General features: G+C 43.4%; 3 protein-coding genes across 9 annotated transcripts in view; 1 reads left to right on the top strand and 2 right to left on the bottom strand.

The window, feature by feature from the left end:
* TRNT1 (tRNA nucleotidyl transferase 1) overlaps positions 1 to 3,511 on the bottom strand; it is a 10,025-nt gene extending 6,514 nt beyond the window's left edge. For 2 of the 3 annotated variants that reach the window (XM_085235522.1, XM_010718756.3), the window contains exons 1-7: positions 3,387 to 3,508; positions 3,163 to 3,304; positions 2,883 to 3,076; positions 2,403 to 2,541; positions 2,053 to 2,179; positions 1,192 to 1,385; positions 800 to 1,050 (exon numbers count right to left, since the gene is read on the bottom strand). In XM_085235522.1, the coding sequence (XP_085091648.1) occupies positions 800 to 1,050; positions 1,192 to 1,385; positions 2,053 to 2,179; positions 2,403 to 2,541; positions 2,883 to 3,076; positions 3,163 to 3,304 (1,047 nt within the window). In that variant the 5' untranslated portion in view covers positions 3,387 to 3,508. Of the gene's footprint in view, positions 1 to 799; positions 1,051 to 1,191; positions 1,386 to 2,052; positions 2,180 to 2,402; positions 2,542 to 2,882; positions 3,077 to 3,162; positions 3,305 to 3,386 lie in introns of all 3 variants that reach the window. The other variant, XM_085235523.1, reaches the window with a different exon arrangement.
* The window catches only part of IL5RA (interleukin 5 receptor subunit alpha), a 25,139-nt gene extending 4,338 nt beyond the window's left edge, over positions 1 to 20,801 (top strand). The window contains exons 2-14 of one of the 3 annotated variants that reach the window (XM_085235525.1): positions 4,760 to 4,943; positions 5,278 to 5,403; positions 5,861 to 5,967; positions 7,490 to 7,647; positions 8,650 to 8,795; positions 9,014 to 9,152; positions 9,674 to 9,806; positions 9,879 to 10,069; positions 10,528 to 10,673; positions 11,303 to 11,438; positions 13,918 to 14,014; positions 17,338 to 17,419; positions 18,211 to 20,801. In XM_085235525.1, the coding sequence (XP_085091651.1) occupies positions 7,536 to 7,647; positions 8,650 to 8,795; positions 9,014 to 9,152; positions 9,674 to 9,806; positions 9,879 to 10,069; positions 10,528 to 10,673; positions 11,303 to 11,438; positions 13,918 to 14,014; positions 17,338 to 17,419; positions 18,211 to 18,300 (1,272 nt within the window). In that variant the 5' untranslated portion in view covers positions 4,760 to 4,943; positions 5,278 to 5,403; positions 5,861 to 5,967; positions 7,490 to 7,535 and the 3' untranslated portion in view covers positions 18,301 to 20,801. Of the gene's footprint in view, positions 1 to 4,759; positions 4,944 to 5,277; positions 5,815 to 5,860; positions 6,168 to 7,489; positions 7,648 to 8,649; positions 8,796 to 9,013; positions 9,153 to 9,673; positions 9,807 to 9,878; positions 10,070 to 10,527; positions 10,674 to 11,302; positions 11,439 to 13,917; positions 14,015 to 17,337; positions 17,420 to 18,210 lie in introns of all 3 variants that reach the window. The other 2 variants (XM_085235524.1, XM_085235526.1) reach the window with 2 other exon arrangements.
* The window catches only part of LOC100541983 (contactin-4), a 249,894-nt gene continuing 248,202 nt past the window's right edge, over positions 20,596 to 22,287 (bottom strand). For all 3 annotated transcript variants that reach the window (XM_085235518.1, XM_085235519.1, XM_085235517.1), the window contains exon 24: positions 20,596 to 22,287. In XM_085235518.1, coding sequence (XP_085091644.1) covers positions 22,187 to 22,287 — 101 coding nt within the window. In that variant the 3' untranslated portion in view covers positions 20,596 to 22,186.

The following is a 22,287-nucleotide window of genomic DNA, read 5'->3' as shown; positions in this document are numbered from 1 at the left end:
GGAAGATGTTGTGTATTTAACAGTACTTCGTGAAGAACACAAACCACTGTTCCAGGCACTATGCAAACTGTGAATACACAACTGAAGGGTTTGAATTTCACAGGAAAAACTGGTGTCCTTTGAGGATCCTGTTGCATGCTCTAATGCAGTAGGAGAATTCAGTTGAGACAGTACAGCAAACTCTCAGTCTCTAGCTATGTTCACAGGCCACAGTTTCAGATGACCTTGTCCATCCTGACTGGTTTTTAAATCTAGTAAAAATGCTGCTAGAGAATGCAAGCTGCTTGGATCAGCTAAGTTTGGTTTTCAATTTTAAATTTAAAAATATATATATTAATGCAGTCAAACAACAAAAGCTAAGAAACTTAGCTTTATTTGCTTGCAAAACCAAGCTCTGCCAAAGAACAGACTTTTTTTTTGTTGCTGCAAAAATATGACAGGACAGTGCAAAAACACTTGTCTATTTCTGCTCTCCTTTCCAGATTCAAAACAAATGGAAAAAAAAAAAACCCAAAACTTTAATTTACTGGACCTATTATTGTTAATATTGGATGAAATTCCTTCAGCTAATGTAGTGATACTGCAGTGGAAGCAGTCTAACTGTGGCTACCCGTTCTTGCCAATACAACTCATCTTCCTAATGAAAATATCAGCATCTTGACAGTCCTGGCAAAATGTGCCATGAACAGTGAAAGGGCTGCCCACCTTGTAAGGCCCATGACTATCTTTGGCACTCTGTAAAACTGGAAACTCATGGTTTACTCAAAAAGCCAAGTACAGCAATATCAAGTACACTTACATCCATTATGAAGTCTTGATATGGTTTAAGTGGTTCTGGACCCGTCGCTTTAGTTAACTCCTCACGGTGTTTCAGCAGAAAGAAGCCAAGGTTTTTTTCCTCTTTTGAGATTTTCAGCCTCAAATCAAGGTTTGTTACATCATCCTTCACCTTGAACAATGACGTCAGAACAGTCATAGGTTTTGGACACAAATTTTCGGTATTTTTACTGACTCTGTCAAGTTCATCCAGATTTCCATTAACTGGTAAACCTGAAGAGAAAAAGTTCAATAAAGTGTTATTAAGAAACAAGGACATAAACAAAGGTAAAAACAAACAAGTTTCATCTCCTTTGCCATGCTGCAATTCCTTCATTTCCTATTCCTGTAACATTTACAGTCATTTCACTTTACCTATGTATTGAGCGACGTCCAGGTCATACAGAAGTCGAACCAAATGATTTACGTGCTTTCCAATTAGAATTTTTTTCAGTTCCACCCAAATCCTTTCTCCTGATATCCCAGCCAAACCTTTGGCATTTTCTTTAATTGCTTGCAGTGTGCTTGATTCGTGATCGCCAGGTTTTTCTGCAATCCTCCCATAAAACCTGCCCAAAGAAAACCGTTCCATGTTACAATATGCTAATCCATTTCTTATTGCTATTCATAGAATTAACCTCATGGCAAATGCTGATTACTCTACATTAAAATACTAGAGGACAAAAAACATCATAGTTTCTGAAATCTCTGCAATATTTTTCTACCGTGAAGCTTAAAGTTCCTGCCTGCTCTTTTAATTTCAGCAAGAGTACTAAAAGAGAAAACTGCAGAGAGATTATATGACTTGCAGAAGTTCTGTACCAAAGAAAAAGGCACAAGGTAGGTTATGTTGTTACACTGTCCAAAGCAAATAAATCAATCCTGATCAGATTTACTCCTCTCCCCCTCTCCCAGACTGCATAAAGCTTCAGGGCAAAGTAACTGCACTTCTGTTGGTTACATGTCAACACATGGACATCAATAAACTTATTTTGTTTTAAATTCTAGTTGAAGCAGTACTGTTACAACACTGCTTTCAGAGGACAGCATGTTTCTTGCTCGCCTAGAGAAAACAGAAGCCAAAATACGCTTCTTTCATCATTTTTTGAGGAAAAAGCATTGTCTGAGTTTTAATTCACAACCTTCTCCATGAAACTCCATTTATACATCTCCAGTGAGTCATCGGAAGTACTTATTTATATCATTTCCTCATCCAGACAAGGTGAAAGCTGATACCTGAAATATCTTAGGATTCGTAAATAATCTTCTTGTATCCTTGCGGTTGCCTTTCCTACAAATCTTATTTTCTTGCTCTTTAAGTCTTCATATCCGTTAAAGAAATCATACAGCATCCCATCCAAGCCTAGAAGATGAAAAAACATTACGAAACAGAAATTTAGAAACACTTATTTGAAATTGCAAAGGACAAATGGTGTGATTTGCTGTGGGTTGCCATCTTTGTGCAGACCTTTTGGCTGACAGGAGTATAAACCAACAAAATGCAAAAAAGAACGAGAGGGAAAATTTACTGGCATGATCTGAGAAGTGGCGTTTGATCTGCGTATTTACTTTTGCAAGAATTTTACCTAAAAACATGGAATTGATGGTCAGATCCCTCCTTTCAGCATCCTTTTCCCAATCAGTGGTGAATTCCACCTCCGCATGGCGTCCATCGGTGACAACATCTATTCTGAGAGTAGTAATTTCAAAATTCTGTTCATGGAGCTGAAAATCCCACAGAGATTGTTATTTCAACGTGGATACAGATATAAAGGCTTTCTATTTTCCTGCCCCACGTTGGTTTGCACGTAGGCAGCTTGAGCACAAACTGAACGCAAACACGCCGTGCTTCCACACGGAGCTGACACCGAAACTCACAGATACCTCACAAAAAGCTCATTTCCACATAGCTGTTCAGGACAGCCTTCTGCAGGAAGGTTTCTGCAGGCTAAGAAGCAAAGGAACGTGCAGAGAGCGGGAGCAGGACCCGAGAAAGCAGGAAGCATCAAATCGGCTTCCCCACCTGATATGGGCTGCCCGACCCCACAGCCCGACCCTGAACGAACCCTGGCCGTGATGGTTCCGTGTTTTTCTCCTTTGTTATTGATCAGCCGAACCCCAGCAGACGTGAACATCTCCTTCATCTCTTCGGGTGTAGCCGTAGTGGCGAAATCCACATCTTGAGGCGTTATTCCACTCAGCAAATCCCTCACGGCCCCTCCCGCTATTCTCAGCTCGTAGTTCTTCTTCTCAAACAATTCTGACAATGAGAAGAAAACAATCGAGAACAAAAAATCGTCCGGAACCGCCACAGCCCCGCCAGTGAGGGACCCGCCCGGCCCTCACCTGCCACACTGCGCAGCCCCGGTGTGAAGAGCGCCTGGAACTGCGGGCATTGCAGCTTCATGGCGCGCGCCGCGCGGTGCCGCAGCCGGAGAGGCGGAAGCAGCCGAGCCCTGCAGGGCAGAAGCAACACCTCAGCCCACATCTGGGGAGAAACAGAGAAACACCGCGTCAGCACGCGGGCCCGAGCAGCGGGGAGAGGCCCCCCGCAGGAACGTCGCACTCACCCGCGGGCTGCCGGCCTCGCTAGGCCCGGGGAGCGGCTCCGTGCGGCCCCGGAGCGGCGCAGCGCGATGAGCTCAGCGGCGCGACCAGGCAACACGCCCCCCGCCCCCCATAGGCTGCTAGCGGGCGCCCCCTGCCGTCCGTCCCGCGCATCGCTGCTCTCCCTCCGCCTCGCTCTGTAGCCGCGGTCCCGCCGTAGCGCCCCGCGCTGCGCTGTTTGTTTGTCAGCCCCGTCCCACGGCGGTGCAGAAACACGCGTCAGCACGGAGCGCAGAGAACAACCGCCGCCGTCCCATCCCCACCGTGCCCGCTAACCGCGTTCCTCGGGAAACAACTCTGAACACCTCCACGTGTTGTGAAGCCTTCAGGGTCCTCCACGCCGCGTCCATCCGTGCGCTGGTTGCGAGGTCACGTCAGCGATCTCTGAAACAGCTTTAAGCGCTGTGGCTGCTCGTGCAGGAGCAGCTCCTGAGTTCGTTCAGCTTTTAACGTGTGGAAACATTTGGGTGGGAGCCCTGGGATTTGGCTCAGCTGTGGGTGTCCGTCTGCTATCCCTGCCGTGCCGTCACAACGTGTGGGATTTGCAGAGCGGGGCTGCAGGAGCTCAGCGCTGCTCAAACACACAGCTTGGTTGCCTTTGAAGTTCCAAGCCGGAATAAATCTGTCTCGGCCAAAAATGCTACGGGTTCTTTGTACCTGAAAAGAGATGTTACACAGATCTGTTCAGCCTTTCAAGCACCCAACAGATCAGCACTTTGCTGCAGAAAGGAGAGTGCTTACGAGCACAAAAGGGTTTTTGGGAATGACCTATTGCAAAAAACATCTCACATTCACAATAATTTTGTCAGGCTCGTGTAAGAACATAAGAACATAACCTTTTCTTACCTGTTCTTTTTGTGACTGCTTCTTTTGTTAAATATCCTGCCTCACCTTTAGAAAAACCTCTTTTCTGCTGTAACGCCGAGCTGCAGCTGTCAGAGCTCCCTGCTCATCAGTCAGCTGTTTGTTCAGGGGTGCACAGATACAGAAAACAGGGCACCTCACGTATCTCCGTGCATCCCAGCAGGATTTCATTACAACCCTCATTCCTGGCTGACTGTGTCTAAAGCTGCCCAGCCATAGCTTCCTGTTCTGCTGACCCCCCCTCCCCCAGCACTGAACGTGTTCCCCTCATGTCTAACCTGAATTTTACCTGTCATTATCTTTTATTTCTAGCTCCCCACTGCAGTGGACTTGAAGAAAGGCTTCATTTATGCTCTAAGACTGCACCTCTGCATGTGCATTCCCCTAATTTGTTTTGAGGAATGGTTCTGGTTTTCGTAGCATCCATCGCTGTACGCCGACCTCCCATTGTTTGCTCCATTTCTTTCTCCAGTGCAGCATCTGCACAGGGCAGTGCATTGAGCGGAGGCTTTATCAGTGCTGAGCAGAGCAGAAAGATTGCAGAGGATGCCAGCTTCCAGCTGCCCCAGCAGGCCTTCTTCACAAGTGCACAGCAGTTGTTGAGTCCCCTGTCGTTTATGACCTGGCATAACCCCAGATCCTTTTCTGTCGAGCAGGTACCTAATTACAAGTTGATTACTAATAGCTTGTAATTTGCAGTTAATAGCACGTAAATGTAGTTGAGAGCTTGACCATGCCAAACTGTGCCCAATTTTCAGTGATTTTTGAAGAATTTGCTTAAATCTAGTTCTAGTCTCCAAAGAACTCACCTCTACCAGCTTGCATCACCTTTACATTTAGAAGGGTTTTCTGTATTTGCAATCCAGGTTTCTAATGAATATGTCATTAAGCCTCCCATGCCTATCTCGGCCTGTTATGACCAGACTCACTTTCTGCAGGGATTTCTCTGGGCCCTTAGGTTGTTTTCCATTTCTTTTGAATCCTATTCAGCCTTCCTATGGATCACAGCTCAGAGCTCTCTGCACAAGATTGGGAAGCTGGTCTTGCTCGGGTGCCAGTAATTTCTCCAAATACCACCGACAGACACGTGGCTGTATGGCAGGATGACTGGACAAGGTAATACTGCATGGTCTTCCAGCAACATTAGGATTTGATTTTCTAGGGGATGAACAACTTGGGATGACAGCACTGGTCAGTAAGTAGATTCTTTGCAGTGAGTTTTTAAACATTCCTGGCTCTTCAGAAGTTAGTAGAGAATGATCAGACTGCAGACTATGACATACAACTAACCCTCAATACATACAGTAAAACCATGTGCTAGAACAGAGCCTTCCATCCTGTGGTTAAATCTGCAGTTCCCTTTTGCAATGCATGCTTGTCTAACTTACCATCTCCTATCATTTCTGAAGTACCTATCGCATCTGTGCTTAAAAGACAGCAGTTGCAAAAGGAACCCACAGGGAGACGACCCAGAGGACGTCTGAACAAACAGAGCAGGCTCTTCCCACAACTTTGAAGACTCTGCAGGTAACCTCCTGGGATTTACATTGCAGTTTGTTTTTCTGTCTTCTAGTGCCAAGGCCCCACTTTGAAAAGTCATCTTTGCATGGTGCTGGGAAGTGCATCTGGAATCTGCTCCTGACCAGTTGCCTCTCAGTAGAACTTCTGTGTCAGTTATAAGTAAGAAAATCATGACCAGTTCAGCTGCTCACTGTGGTTTGGATTTATACTGGACTGCATGAAGGAATATACCCTTCCATGAAGGGAATGCATCTTTGACCTTCTCCTCACTGCTTTTTACTGCGCATAACCAAAACCATAAACAAGGCTTTTACTCATCCTGAGAACTTACTATACCAGTTTTTGTGGGGAGCATAATCGTATGTAAACTTTTTGATTGTATTTTCAAGATTTTCAAGATTTTATTGCATGAGAAAACCTGTTATCACAGACTGTGTGATATCATTCACAAATGGTAATGCAATTGGCAAAAATCTTGGGGGCATTGTCTAAGCATAAATGTATGGTACAGGTAACAGTTCCCTGGTAGAGATTCACATATATTCTGGAAGAACCAAAATATCTGACCAAAATGTCTCAGTAACCCAACCTGTGCAAAAGCAAGCACTGACTCTCCAGGAATAATCTGTTAGAAAACTCTAGAGGTTCAATTAGCCTCATGAACGCTTTGCCTAGCAGAATACCAGATACACAGAAAACGAATGTAGATAATGAGCAGACTTGGACATTAAGAAACATACTGCATTGTGAATTATGCATCATTTTAACGAACTAAGCATTCATACACCATTTTTAAAAATAGTTACTGTGTAGCAGAAGTACTCCAACTGTGATCAATTGGATTGCTTCCAGTCCCTGGGTTATTTATCGGAGGTTCAGTGAGAACTGATGGGTTAAAGATGCTTTCTCTGCTCATTACCGTCTGAAAATATTATGTTTTTCATACAAGCAATTGCTGTAGATGCCCCAGGGAAGCAGTGTGATTGGGCTAGGAGGGCGTATTTCTCTTCTGTGAGAACATTTTGGAAAGCTGCTGTTCTGTATTTCCATGTTGTTTATATTAGGTTATACATGAATGATAACACACAGATTTTTTTTTTCCCCTCAGTACTTCATGAAACAATCTGTAGGAAGCATAAGAACATGCTGTTTTCAAGCATTAAAAATAGTCGCTCATTTAAATTAGAAACAAACAAAATAGTTTCTCTTACCCCCAATAATTAACACTGGAGAATTAGCCTTGAGGTGGGCGCTGAGACTGCTTCTTTAGTGAAATGGAAACCGGAGAGCAAATTCCAGCAAGCAGCCATTTTATATATAGTGGCAGCTAAAAAGACAGCTATTTCTGCTCTTGGGGTGAATGGGTCTCCACCAAAAGCCAGCCTACCTGAATCCAACTCTGCTAAGAGATGCTGTAGGTCCATGACTGCTGCTCTGAGCATCCAGGCGTGGCAGTGCTGAAAACAGCAGCTTTTTCAAGGGGGCCTGGAAAAAACAAAGGGAGCAAAATGAGATGTGGTTAGTTGTACTTAACTTTAGCTACAACAAGATGTATCTTCCTGCAAGGGAATGAGAAAATTCTGCCCTGCAAGGTTTTATTACTTTGGTCATGTAGCTGTGATTACTTGTAGCATGCTCCATGGTCTGCGTGCTTAACGCTTGGGCTTGTGCTTGGTTTTAGCTATCAGCCTGTCTGTAAAACGGCTGCAAGCCATGCACTCTGATGCATGGTTTTTCTCACTGACCATCTAAACATTATGGCCAGCATGATGAGAGTTTGTCTGATCCTCCTTTGGATAAGAATCGTAGTCCAGCCACGCACACTTCAGTGTAAAGCAGGTAAGTCCTTTTCCTTCCAACAACGGCAGTGTTCCAGACAGTTTTACATCCAGGAATAAAACTGCACCTATCAGCAGAAAGAAGACAGCATAGAACATCGTTGGCAGCAGCCCTGGTCTCTGCTCTGGCACATCAAGAACATTAATGTTGGCATTTTTTGTGGGCAACTCAACAGGGAACATTTTGGAGCAAGCAGTTCAGGGCAGTTGGTGCGGGGGTTTTCTAACTCTTCAGGAGGCCGTTTCCCTAATGCAAAACACTTGCTTGAAAGTTGAACAAACGAGCATTAAAAGCTGCCTGGACATGGAAAATGAGGGAGGATGGGCTCTGAAGCACTCTAGAAATGGAAGGGAGTAGATTGATAATTTCACTGCATTGCTATTTATATGCTAACATTTCTCCCCAGCATGAGATCTTCATTTCCATAAGAGCTCCAGGAATCCCTTTTGCCTTGTCATTTTAAATTATCATTCTCATCCTTTCTATGTTTTCTTCCATTTATGCCTAATTCCTCTGTTCATCATACTTTTTTTTTTTCCTCTCGCATGTGTCTTCTTGTGGCTGTCAGCCTTCACGTAGACAGCCCCCACGTCATGCTGTTCTGCAGGTCCAGGTCAATAAGAAGGGATTGTTTGGCTGATCACTTATCGACCCTGCTCAGTACAGATGCCCAATTGTCTAAGGGATCCAACTGAAAAGCCTGAATCTAATTAATAAACCAAATGTAATGTGTTATTGTAATTATAAAGATGAAACCATTGTAAAAAAAACCACAACATTCTTAAGCTAAGTTTTAAGTAAACTCTTATTTGATGAAGTTTTGGTTGTTATTTAAATATATTTTTCAAATATCAGAAATGCTTTGAGAGAAACTATTGGGAGAATATTGAAATGAAATCCTTTTTTGTTTTCTTGTATTGCTCATTACATTACCTATAGGTATGGGCCTAAACAACTCACTGGATTACTGCACTAAGAATTTTTTTGTTTTCTTCCTTACAGTTCAGGTTTTCCCACCTGTTAACTTCACCCTTACAGTCTCTGCATTAGCACAAGTACTTCTAAGCTGGAAGCTAAGTCCTAATCAGGAACAAAAAAACTACACTATTAGATACGATGTGAAAATCTTAACTCCTGTGTTTGAAGAGGTAAGATAAAAATAAGTCCAGTGTGCTAAGAAAGCTGACTTCTTGTTGAGTTCAGCAAGGGAGCAGAAGGTGTGATGTATGTGATGGTTTCAAGTAACCACGTAGTGAGGCACTCAGCTAAAAGCCCATCTTTTGTAGGTCACTCTTCGCAGGTCCCTTAATTAAGCTTCTATCTTGTGTTGCTTATTTCATTATTATTCTTATTTTTAATTTTCAAGTATGATACAATGAAGACTCACAGTTTCCAAACAGCTGTACTTCACAATGGTTTCTCTGCACATGTCCGGACATTACTTTTCCATCAGGGTCTTCAGATGACAAGTGACTGGGTGACAGCAGAACTCCAGCCTCCACCGGGTAAGAAGAAATGAGAAAGAGGTCTGAATTTGCGTTCTGTACTGGTCTATGGAGAAGACATCAGAAGCTGACAGGTTTAATACTAAATAATACAGCATTTCTCGCTCTACCTGCTACAATGGTTTTACAAAATCATTTAATCCAGGCCTTTCTGTATGGCTCCAGAGCCTGGTAAACAGTCTGAAGATGCAACATAGGTAATCCATATAAAATATTCTAAACATTACTTGCTAAAGCTGAGATAACCTACTCCCATCCACTCAAGGATGGTAAAAGATGATACTGCCTGAATCCCACGGTGTACAGAAAGTGGTGCTGTGTGGTACAGCCTTACTGGTGATTTTTTGGAATCTCCATCCTTCCATAAATGGTAGAACCGTTTAATCAATACCAGGACTGGACAAAACCTAGATAAAGTGGACAAAAGACTGTAGTCAAAGTGTCTTACAAGTGTCAATTTCATGCAACTTCTCTAATAAGTCTTTATTTTCTTCCTGTCTTATAATTCTGTGTTTCTGTAGGTGCTGAAAATACAGCTGTCACTGATTTGTCCTGCGTTACTCACTTCACCATTTCTAGCACTGTTTCTCTCCATTGCACTTGGCTTCCTGGCAAAGGGGCACCAGAAGATACCAAGTACTTTCTATATTACAGGTTGGTGTCTTCTGCCATTTTACTCAACGCAAAATGTTTCTGAGAGCATTTCTCACATATGTTTTAATTTAGGTATGAGACCTACATGGAAGAATGCCAAGATTATATCAAAGACAAGTGGAACAGGAATATAGAGTGCAGATTCTCAGCGACTCATATTGTTCCCGGTGAGATTGATGAGCTCATTGTAATACACATTAATGGCTCCAGCAAGTATGCTGCAATCAAGCCTTTCCAGCAGTTATTTAACCAAAATGCCATTGGTGAGTAGAAACAAACAAATAAATAAACAATTAAATGAATAAAGTCCAGCAGAATTGTAAAAGGTTTGTGAGAGAATGCTATCAATCCAGAAAATAGCTGCTGATCATTTGATTTTTTTCCAGATTTCAGTAACTTTCCTGGTTAAAAAAAAAAAATAAAACAGTTTGAATCAGTCTGTGATTAATTTCATGACTTTGCAAAGAATAATTTAATAACTTTCTCCTTCAATAATCTAGTTTTTCTGATCTTATAAGTGGATTTTTAAAACTCTTTTCCTTTAATTATTTTGTGCAATACACCTATTCCTCTTTAATCATTACATTTTCTGCCTAAAATGTGAAATAACTTCAAAAAGTATAGGCTGTACTTGAACACTTGATCAATTTATAAGCTGTTTCAATTGCTAGTATTTAAACTTCTCTATATATAACTTACTGGTATGATTTTCTTTTCATAGAGAAGGTGAATGTTCCCAGAAATGTCACTGTATTCTTAGAGCAAAATGATCTCGTGGCCACATGGGAGAAGCCACTTTCTACTTTCCCTAAAGGCTGTTTTGAATACGAATTTTACCTCATCAACTTGAAGTCAGGTAACAAGCAGGTAATTGCTTCTCTGGTGCCTGAGCATTGCATTTCGTTCCTGACACTCACTGTCCTGTATAGATAGAGATTGCCTTCATGCAAGCTGGAGAAAAAGTCTTCATATTCATCCACATGGTACACATTTAAGATCATTTAAATTAAAATCTGCTATCAGTGCATTTTTGAAACTATGGACTGTTGGTGAAACTTGTGTCCCGTTTGTGACTAGGGTTCAACAAAGCCAAAACCTCAGCAGTTTTCATGTTGTACTTCCTTTTTGGACATCATTTATGCCTGCAACAAACTATCTCCAGGAGAGCTTGGAAAACAGAAGAAGGAAAAGGTTACTCACTTGTACTGTGTCTGGCTTCAGAAGGATGATGGTGGACAGTTCTCAAAATCCAGCAATAAGTGTCTTAAGAAAGAATCCAAAATAAAGCAAATTTCACAAGATTTGCTCTGAAATACTGATATATTAGGAGAGGAATGGCACCTGTAAAGACAGACAACTTTCTCCAAAGCATTGTGTGATGCTCATTGCTAGTCTACTAAAGAAGCTTTTTTTAAAAAAAAAAAAACAACACAATCTGTTTTCTAAATTTCCTAGTCTTAAATAATGTGTGACAGTATGCTCTCGTTTTTTAACAGGTATCAAAAACATATTCACATGACTTCAGATTACGGATTGATGTTACCTGCAGATATTCCATACAAATAAGAGCAAATCATTACATGTGTGCTGTAAATGGATTCTGGAGTGACTGGAGTGAAATTCTTTATATTGGTAAGGATTACATGCATCAGTCTTGTAATGAAGTAGTAATACATTGCTGGAAAGCACGTACTGCCCAAATCATCAGCTTGTGCAACACACTCCCTTAATTTTAATAGGAAACAGCAAAAATAGATGCTCCAAGATGCTAATGCTGGAAGTTACTGTGAGTGGTCACACCAGTTATTACCTTAGTAGAGCTACCTGAAATCTTAAAACAAAATAAACCAAACCACTGTAGTCTTTGGAATATGATAATTTGCCCCACTTTGTTCTGTGTTTCCTACTGAACATGACTTTTTTTCAGGGAGCAGCAGTTTTCTTATCATGGCACGTTATCAACTGTTTGTTCTTAGACATCCTGCTTTGCTGTTAACATCTTTTGAGTTTCTTCACTTCCTGGTTTTCACTAAAAAAAAAAAGGCAAAAGAAAGTCTATTGTACTTCTCCCTTCCCTCTGTAGCAGCAGTCCTCTAGCTTTGTTAAGAATTAAAATCCAATTCTGAATCCTTTCCTTGGGCTGTGGTAATCAAACTCTGCAGTGCAGCCATGTGCTGCCAAAGTGGCATTGTTAAAGCTCACCTGGATTCCACCTTTCTCTAAGAGGTTGTTTAGAAGTGCTGTAGTCAAACAAAATACTCAAGGCATGTATGTGGGAGTACCCACTGCCAGGGCTCACAGTGTAACAGATGATTATGTCAAGTTTGGGGCTGGAAGGTATCACAGCACATCTGTGCTGTCCCAGTTCTGCTTTCCCAGCAATTCTGAAGAATCTGAGAGAAGCTCTCTGTCAACTGAAGCATTTCTGAAGCCATCTCTATCCTGCATCATGATGACAACTGGGGAACCAGGAAACATAATTGTTAATGACTCCTCTACTAAGAGGCAGCGAATACCAGAAATGAGAAATTCATTTAGTTGTTTAACGAGACAAAAAGGAAATTAGTCTTCCTTTTTTTTCAAAACAAACAAACAAACAAAAAAACCAAAAAACCAAACCAAGACTAAAATCTCAAATATATCCAAGAACAGGATCAACTTCTTCAGTTTATCTTAGGAAAGGGTATATTTAGAGGCTTGTTACAGTCCATTGACCCAGCAGAGGTTACTCCATTAATTGCTGGATTTCAGCACACATTTCAGCCATTCTGATCCACTCTGCTGCCAGTTTTCTGTGTGGCTCTGAGATTGGTTCGTTTATTCCCTCTCTGTCTCTCTTACATGTTGAAGACCAGCTGGATGAAGCTTTGAGCAACCTGGTCTAGTGACTGGGACCCCTACCTATGGCAAGGGGTTGGTACTAGGAGGTCTTCAAAGTCTCTGGGGAGCACCATCAACCTTCATAATATGGAAAAGACTTAGGACTCTTCTGGTTTTGGTTTGGGAAACAACACTTCCCAGCCTTTATGATGGCAGCCTTAACAAGATGTTTGCACTGGGCATAACCCAGCTGGGTTGACGGTAACACTTCTAATTTCTTGAAAGAAAAGTGGCAGCACTGCAGACTAAATAAACCATCCAAAATCAATAAATAAGCCATGTTTGCAGCTGGAGACTGGCTGAGGACTTCTGTCTCAGTGGCACGAAGGCCCAGGAATTGGTGCAAGCTCATTGCAGCACACATGCCGTGCTCCCGGTGCCTACTCTGAGACACCAGACTCAGCTCCTTGTTTCTTAGGAAGAAATCTGGCCCAAATGCAATACTGTTTATTTTCTAGTGCACCAATAAAACCAAGGTGTCTGCTGCTGGCCGATTTATGTCCTCTCAATTACCTGGTAATGGCAGTGCTGACATTTGATACAAAGGACTGGTAGTTATCAGAAGCACACACGGACTCAGCAACCTTTTGAAAATGCAGTTCAATGTAAATGTTTCTGTTGTATGGCATAATGTGGTACAAAGTAATGGTCCTGGTCACTAAGCATGCCTTTCTAAAATAAAAACGTTGACCTTGGTAGAAATACCTGTGCCTGCTCGCAGGCAAAGGCAATAGAGAAATCCTCCCAGAGGAAATGCATCAGCAACAGCTCACAGGAGAAACTGCAGGTTTCAATGTCTTTTTTACAGGCAAGTTTACGAAGGCAGAGAAATGCAGTTTCTGTGGAAAGGATGAACAGAAATGAAGAGCAGTTTAATGGAAAACAAACAGGTTGTGCCTGAGGCTACGAGCAAGCAGTGCCTCTGCTGCCTTGTGCATCTGGGGATGAGTTGTGACACAGGCTGGCATCCTGGCAGTGCTGCTGGGCCAGGCTGCTCTGCTTGGTGGCAATGCAGTGAAAGGAATGTATTGAGGAAGTCAGAATACATCAGCACAACAGAATCTATTCCTGAAGCTTTACATTTCATTTTTAATTTGAGATACCAAGTTGGCATAGTTTGCATGTTAAACTGTGATACGAATAGAAAACAGCTGATGAAACCTTTTGTAAAAGTATGCTTAAAATAATATCTGCACTAAAGTATATGTAATTTTTTTTTCCTGATACTCAGGAGAAAACAAACAGGAGAATCTTATAGTCTGGAGTCTTGCTGTGCTTTGTGTATCCACATGCTGTACGGTCACGCTTATTGCTATAGCATGCAAATCGTAAGTATTAATTTCTTCTAATTGCACTGTACCTAAGTATTGGTATTGAACAGATTTGGGGGTCATTAAAAGCTTTGGTTAATTTTTGGAAGGGATGCTTAGTTTTATATTCAAGCAAAAGTATGAATAAGGAAGAATCAGCCTCATTAATTATCAATATTCAGCCAAACTGGTGGGTTAAGAGGGTCATTCAATTTAATTTTAAAACAAAGAGAACCCCATATATCAAGAGAGAACATTTCCCTAAAAGGCTTTTTGTCCATATCTCATTTCCTCACTTAAATGGACATTACAGGGTTTATGACTTCCAGAGGGGCATTCTGTCTTTAACCTCAGTAAAACTGATGAGACCATCTTTCATGGCCAGAATGTACACGCAGTCCATGATTTCCTCATTGGCCAGCACAGGTACACACAGTGTTTGGCCCTGGGCAAGTAGTCTGAATGTCAAGAGTGTGATATGTGCTCTGATGAGGTAAAAATTCCAGTGCTTTTTTGAGGTTTCTGCTCCTTGTCACCCCTTGACAAGAACAGATGCATTGAAGTATTGGCTGTTGTGAGTTTTTAAGCTTATTTTTAAACACTACAGAGACTATGGATGCTAAAACAGCTTCCACATAGCCAAACTTCCAAAAACGTGCTGTGAAGAAACTCAGCTAGGTTGGATTTCTGTAGCAGTGACTGGTCAGGCTGTAAGTGATTAATTAAAGAATCAATGTAATTACAAGCTTTTTCCCTGAAACAAGCAGCAAGCAGCAATTTTCTGGTTCACAATAAACACAGTTCCCCTCAATTTAAGAGCCATCCTCAACTCGGCTAATTTCTTATTAATTTCTTTAGTGCATTTTGAATTAGTGGTCATTCTGATGCGTCCCCTGGCCACTTCTTTACCATGAATGAGCATCCTCTACACTTCCTCAGCTTCTGTCTCTGAACAACGCTTTCTCCTGGAGGAGATCCCCCAAGAGGATCACCCTGCATATCCTAAGATCATTGTGCCCATCCTGCCCTGCACCTGTTTCCCCTTCTTGTCTGCACCCCACACAGCCCATGGCCAGCAGCCCCCCAGCACCTACTGCAGGGGCGGCATTTGGAACAGGTCACAGAGAATCTCGGGAGCCACGCCGTTAGTAAAGGCACTCTAGCAAAATGTGAAATCAAGTATTTTATCCACCTCATCACAGAGGTTACAAGAGGGAAAAAGAACATACTCTCTTATTTTTGTTTATCTTTGGCCTTTTAAAGTCTCAGCCCATGGGAAAGTAGCAATTTTAGAAAGAAAGACGCAGCACAATGTCTGAAACAGAGTTAAGCTAGGAGGGGCCCACAGGGTGTTTTCAAAGCCTAATGGTCCAAGTGTTGCTAACAGCAAGGGCCATGGTCCTAGCCATATAAAGGCAAACACAGATGTCTAGATTACTTTTCTGTGACAGAATATTTAATCACTCAACCTTTCAGTGTCCTGCAAAAAAAGACCAGGACCATACTGAGAGCATCACTGTAAGCACCACAGCACTGCCCCATTGCAAGGACCCTTGCACTGAGGGGCATGCAGCCCCCATGAACCCAGGTGTGCTGACACCTCATTGCTGCTGGGCACTTGTGCGCCCATCCTTAAGTGTTTCCAGTCCAGAAGTGATGTGTAACTTATGCTTATTGATGACTCAATAAATGATTTTGGCACAGCTCCATCAAAATCTTTCATTGATAAACAGCACAACTACAAATCCACCAGTTCCAAAGAAAACCACATTATACAGCAGCAGTGTAAATCAAAACCACACTCAGATTGAGGTAAGAGCATGTTGCACCCCTGCTGCTGTTTCCCAAGCATGCTGGGAAGGTCTTTACTGCTGCTTTCCCAAATTCTGAATCTTTCCTGGCAGCAGCCTTCCCCCAGGTGCCTTTGACTGAGGCTGAACTGAACTTGGGCACCCCGAGGCAGGTGGCAGCGGGTCACTCAGCCTTCCCTCAGCTCCTTGAACACCATGTGCTGCTGGTGCTGTGGAACCAGTGTGGATAGAGCTAAACTTATTTCCAGTAGGCCAGGACGCAAAGGGTATTCTGGTTCTTCCAGATCCGGACCCCGCTAGAAGCTGGGGGAAGAGGCAGAGCACAAACCAGTCCTTTTTATGCCCACAGAAATGCCACCTCACAACAAAGGGCCTTTTCAGATCCCTCCATTTCTGCTGAGCACAATTGATTACTTACTGTTTTGAGATCACTTTGCTCTTCATGGTAGGAGCTGTGAAGATGAAGTGCCTGCACATTCCTTTCTTGGCTGCATGCCTTCCCAAGCCCCGGTCCATGCACAGCAGTGGCAGACATCCCATAACTTGCTCAGTCAGGTCTTGCTTTGCCAGCCGTGGTACTTCCCCTCCCTTCAGCAAATAATCAGTTCCCAATCAATGTCTCCTTAAAGGCAGCAGCCGCTCAGCCAGGAAGGTTTAGCTCCAAACTGATTGAAAATGCTTTGAGGAAGGGGGAGTGGGTGGGAGAGAGATGAGGATTTTTTTTCTGTCTCAAAATGAAAGCTATGGAAAAGAGTAAGTTAGCAGCAGGAATTTATTTTAGACTCCCTGCTGAGGAGGAATAATAGGATAAAAGAAAACTTGACAGAAATCGGAGAGCTTTAGAAGGAAAGTCAAAGTAACCAAAGTGCTCAACGAACCAGAGATCAGCCAGAGCTTCACAGAACAAATGGGGTAGGGGAGCGGGGCTTGCTGCAGTGCCCAGGGCTCAGGTGCTGCAGGGCAGCCGTGCTCAGCCTCACCTTTGCTTTGTGGGCACCAGGCCGGTCCCCAGCAGGCTCTGCACGCTCCTTCTGAGCTAAGTCCTGTCACCTTCACTCTGGCCACATTCCAATTAAAATATGGCCCTGCTTGGACCTCTGGTAGACAAAGCCAGTGACTGAGATGTGTATTCTGTACTCTGAGCTGTGTCAGATACGAGGAAATGGTTGCACTGCAGCCCTTGCTACCACAAATGTACACCTGCTTGGGTCAGAATAAGGAATCTTAGAAGGCTGGAAAAGACGCGTAGGATCATCCAGTCTGACCATCAACTCATCACCACTAAATGCAGCAGCTTACAGGCAACCCACGCAATTTCTTGCAGTTGCTCTCCTGCCAAGACACAGATTATGTCCAGAAACTGCAATCTGAGCACAAGGCAGCCTGTCCTGAACACCCAAAGCAGGACTGCCCTCGGGCACAGCCCAGCCCTGCGCTGCTCCCCCAGTCAGGGCTGCTGGTGTCCGCAGGTCGGGCGCTTCCTCACCACACAGCAGTGCCCTCACAGCCCTTCGCCTCTGTTTCCCACAGACAACACATGTGGAGCAAACTGTTTCCGCCCATTCCGACGCCCAGGATCAAGTTCAGAGATCCCTTTCCAAATCACTATGAGGTAAAGTCATATTTTCATCGCTTTTGGTTTTTCTTAACCAATAGAGGGAACACTCGTGTGCTGTCCCTCCAGCCCTGCCTCCTGTGGCAGCAGCGCGACCAGGCACGGTGTGCCTTGGCAGGGACTGGAGCTCAGCTCCTGCAGAGCCGATTTGTTTTGTGAAACTGAACAGTGAGAGATGCTCATGTCCTACTGTTAAGCTGGTTTTAAGCCTTATTATGTTTGCTGTCGCTTTCCCGGTAAATACATTTGCCTTACAGATAAGATAAAACTCCTCATTGTCTGCTCAAGGAAGCGCTGCTCAGTAACTTGATTTTAATTTGTCCCCTCAGAATAGAGGTTTGATTTTTGGGGTATTATTCCATGGTCCGGTCAAGGAAACAGGCTTAAAAGATTAGCAAATGTTTGTTTTTAATTAAAGCCATGGGTGTAAAATAACATGACTTAGGGTATCACAAATAAGAATGTAAGAAAATGCAAATATTAACACTGCAGCCAGAAAATGGGAATGCACAGAGGTTGTTCTGTTCCCAGTGGCATCTCAGTGCTACCTGCAGTCCTGCTGTCCTTAAGGGCAGCTCAGGGTGAGCAGGAGGTCAGGGCAGAGCCCCGCTGCCTGCATGGGGTATGAGCTTGGAGCTGCTTGCTGTGAGCGCTCCGTTCCTAAATTAAAGTGTAAATTTGGTGAGGTGCTGACATTGCTGCCCCTGTGGGCTTCCCTGCAGCTCACAATGGCTCGCTGCCTAGGCATGGCTGGTTCAGTCAGTGCTGGAGCTCTGCTTGTCTTGCAGAGAGCACGCAGCTGCCCCAGCGAGATGTGGCTGGAGCCAGGCCTAGCCGAGGGCCTTCCCTGCAGCGCTCTGCACGACGACGTCTTCTGAGGCAGCCACGAGGCCACATGCGAAGAACTGCTTGGCTGTGGTTCCAGCATTGTTTGTTCATTCCTTTAGAACAATTGGTGTGAGTGGTCTGGAAAGAGCATGGCGGTGCCAATGGTGAGGTGACAGCCCCAACCCACAGACATGGTGCAAGAGGTTACCACATAAGGGGAAAACAGATAAAAAAGCAACACTTTCCTGGCACATTCTGATGCCTTTCCTCAACCCTATCTATAGAACACAGTCCTCAGTTATGCATAGCTAAGGAAGTTTGCCAAAGAGCTCCCTGTGGTTTTACCAAGGCTATTTGATACTAAAGGAGCTGGGCCCCTCCTCCATCTGTAATTTCAACTGCCTTTAGGTGAGTTTGAAAATCCAAGCCCAGTATTGCAGCTCATTCTTCTTACCCATCCAAGCAAGTTACCAGACCTGCCTGAAGCCACCCAAGCAGCTCTGGTCTGCCCTCACCAGCTGCTCTGCTCTTTGTATTCTGCCCATAGAGCCTCCTGCCCAGCCAGCTGCCCCAAGCACGTAAGCATGGAATACTAAGACAAAAAAACAACAAAACACTGAGCAATGAAGTTGTTTGGAAAGTGCCTAAACATAATGGAGTTCCCAGGTGCTAAAGACTAGAAATAATTATAATAAATGAGGCAGCTCTCATCTGGGTGAAATAGCATGGCTCCATCAAAATTAATGTAGCTCATTAATATAACAATGTTTGTGCCTCAAATGTCTCTACTGCTTGTGATTGGAATGGATTGGAGGTGCCCAGCTTTAACAGTCTGAAAATCAGTATTTCATTAGTAAAATCCTAAAAACGAGATGAAAGAGAATTTGTTTACTGTAATGTATTTCATTTATGTCACGGCTTCAAGTACTCTAATAAATAAGATTTCTAAATATAATTTCACTCCCATTAATGGAAAGGTACTGCAGAGATTAATGTAATACATTTCAGTGTAGTTTGCATTTGAGCTGTGCACTGTGACTGCTCTGCACTTGCAGTGAAAGCCTCCAGCTCTCAGAGCAACCAGTGCTTGGACAGGTATCCACATTTCTGCTAAAAGCTTCACGTTTAATAAATGGATATACAGATGGTATATATACACATCCAGGAGCTTGGCTAATACAATTTATATTGGAGAAATAAGAGAAAGTCACTCACCCTGTCCTGGGCTCACAAAATGAACTCCTGATGGAGCGGATCTCCAGAGAGATCCTTCCCCACTGGCAGTCAGCTCTTAAATAGGTCTAGGAGAGGTGCAGCCAGGCTCCACCCCTTCCTGCAGCACAGGTGAATTGCCTTCACCTGTGCTCCCGTGGCTGACTCATTGCTCGCCTCAGGTGATCAATCAAAGGTTCAGGCCGTGATTCAGCAGCCCCATACACTTCAGAAGTGGCAGATAAGCTTGGGATTTTCCATACTGCTGTGGGGATGCACGCCATGGGAAAACACCACAATCACAGTCTGGGTTTCTGTGCTTTTTCCCAAAGCTACGCTCAGGTGCCCCCCGCCAGGTGCCAAGCTCCCTACCTCCATCTGAGTGTCACCACTTCTCCTTCCCCATGCAATGTTCAGAATCACGGGCCTTGCCTGTCCTGCTGGTTGGGAGCTGATGAAACTGCCTGCCACGTGGCCGTGCTGAGTGCTGCACGGCCCTATGGTGGCATGAAGACATTAAAACATGAATTTTTAAATTACTACTAAGGCTGCATTCCAATGAAAAAGAAATCCTTTCAAAAACATGGCTATTTTCATTGTTTTAATAAATCTTTGTACCTTTCCCGTAGAAGATGGTGATTTTACAATTTCTTTCTAAAAACTGAATCGCATACTTTTGGTTTTAAGCATTACTGACGGGCGAAGTGCAGTGGGTTCCTCTGAAAAACCGAAGGAAACACCCAAGATTGGGTGGGCTCCAATCGCACAACTTACACTGTCACACTTAAAGAACACAATTAGAAACACAGAACGTTGCCACAATCCACAAAGACAAGAAGGAAGCGATGCCTTACCTGGGGGGAGGGAAGCGTTTGTTTTGTTTCTGATCCTTTCTTATATCTTGGTGAGACTCAGAGATGCCCAAGCTGCACTCCAACCACACCAGCCTGCATGGAAGCTTTGAAAGTTCAGGACTCTACAGAAATAGCTGCTCTCACTCTAATAGATTTACTCTGAAGCGGACTTCTCTGCGGCCCCCCAGGTGGGGAGGAGCCGGGTGGGCTCTGGGTGCTGACATTTGTAATTGAGGGTGCAAAGGGATGGGGTGGAGAAATGCTCCTGGCAGACAGGTATCTTTACAAATGACAGAATATTTATTAACAATACCTTTAAAAAAAGGTTACATCTGCTAGTTCACTGATAAATATCATTTACACTGGGGAGAAAACTACAGCTCTTTTTTTTTTTTTTTGTTCCATTTTTCTTGGTTTTGTGGTTTTTTTTTCTTTTTTCTTTTTTTTCTTTTTTCTTTTTTTTTTTTTTTTTTACATAGAAGTAACCATATCAAACTAAGAAAGAAACACAGCTTGAAATACTGACAATATTTCTCTGGTCAACACCCCTGACTTTTACACAAGTGGAATCCTGATTATGCGTTACTGAATAAATATATTTAGAAGGTCTAAAAGTTAACTGTATTATTTTGTAAGCAAAAAAGACAAGTTACAGGCAAATTCAAGCTATCAGGAAAAAATAATAGTAAACCACTGCTGCGCATTTAAACTTGAAAATTTTATAGAAAATTCCATTGCCTTGTACTAGCGTTATCCCATCTGAGTGAACGTACAAAAGTACCCCGTAGTAACAAACAGTCCTTCTCTGAAGAAGATGATTTTTGCTGTGGATATTGTCGCTTTCCGGCGTGCCGCTGTTACGCCTCCGGGTTCCTCCGAGGGGTTCCCAAGAGCTGTGGGCTCCCTCTCCCCACGCCGTGTGCCAGAACAGGGCTGGAGAGGAGGATGACTATGGGACGAGGGAGGAAAGCGTTTGGGCAGCGCTGAGCCCGGCTGCACCGCGTCTTGGAGCGTTGCTCTCGGTGTCCTCGGAGCAATGTGGGCACGGGATGAGCTGGGTTTGCAGCGGGGCCCTCAGGGGACACCCACTGGTACCCAACATCTCCGCGCTACCTCCATTCCTTCCCAATTTAATGCTAATTATGATAAAGACAAAGCTATTTCAAGACAGTAAAAATGGAACCTTACTGCGTGATGCCAGAATATCAGCTACATGTCCTGTAGTCCGCAAACAACCAAAATCTGTGTGTTTTGTTTCAAGATCATAGCGTTCTTTCTGAGCATTTGGAGTCTGTCTCGCTGAATCCTCTGAATAACATGGAAAATCTCGTGTGCTAACAGCACTGGGTTCACACAAGGATCGCCGCTCACTCTGAACCCGGTGGGAAGCAGTTCTGCCCCGCGGAGCCCTGTGACACCATACAGGAAAGTGGCGGCCAACTGACTAAGAACAACGTGAAACTCTCGGTCAGAAAGGAAAAAATTCCAAACAATATTTTCATGATAATGTTGTCCATAGCATTTTATAGCAGAGGAAAAATTAATATCTACATCATATGTTAACTTTAAAAAATTCTATAAAACACTAAATATATAATAAAAAATATGCATATAAGGACATATGTAAACTGCTTTGGTAACATCGTATTACAGATGTTTTCAGTGCATTGCAGAGTTTCCAAGGAAACTTCAGACAAAGCTATATTTGCTTTGAGGAAGTACTGTATAATGCCATTCCTAAAGAAGCATAAACATTTTTCCAGTAGTAAGATGTACTCAAACCACAATATTACTTGGTACTGGGTGTCTTCGAAACAGCTAGCTAAATGTTGCTTATATTATAAACAAGAAGTCCTCCGTGTAATTTTTGTCATAAACTGGACCGAGCTGTGAGCGAGATCATTATTGTGCTGATGGCTGACAGTGTGCAGGCGTTGGAGGTCGAAGAGCTGCCTCCTCTTGCGTATGCGT

This window comes from Meleagris gallopavo, chromosome 14 (assembly GCF_905368555.1).
Source record: "Meleagris gallopavo chromosome 14, MGAL_WU_HG_1.1, whole genome shotgun sequence".
NCBI classification, from domain to species: domain Eukaryota; kingdom Metazoa; phylum Chordata; class Aves; order Galliformes; family Phasianidae; genus Meleagris; species Meleagris gallopavo.
Note: the sequence above shows the minus strand (reverse complement) of the source record. Positions and strands in the feature narration are given on the sequence as shown.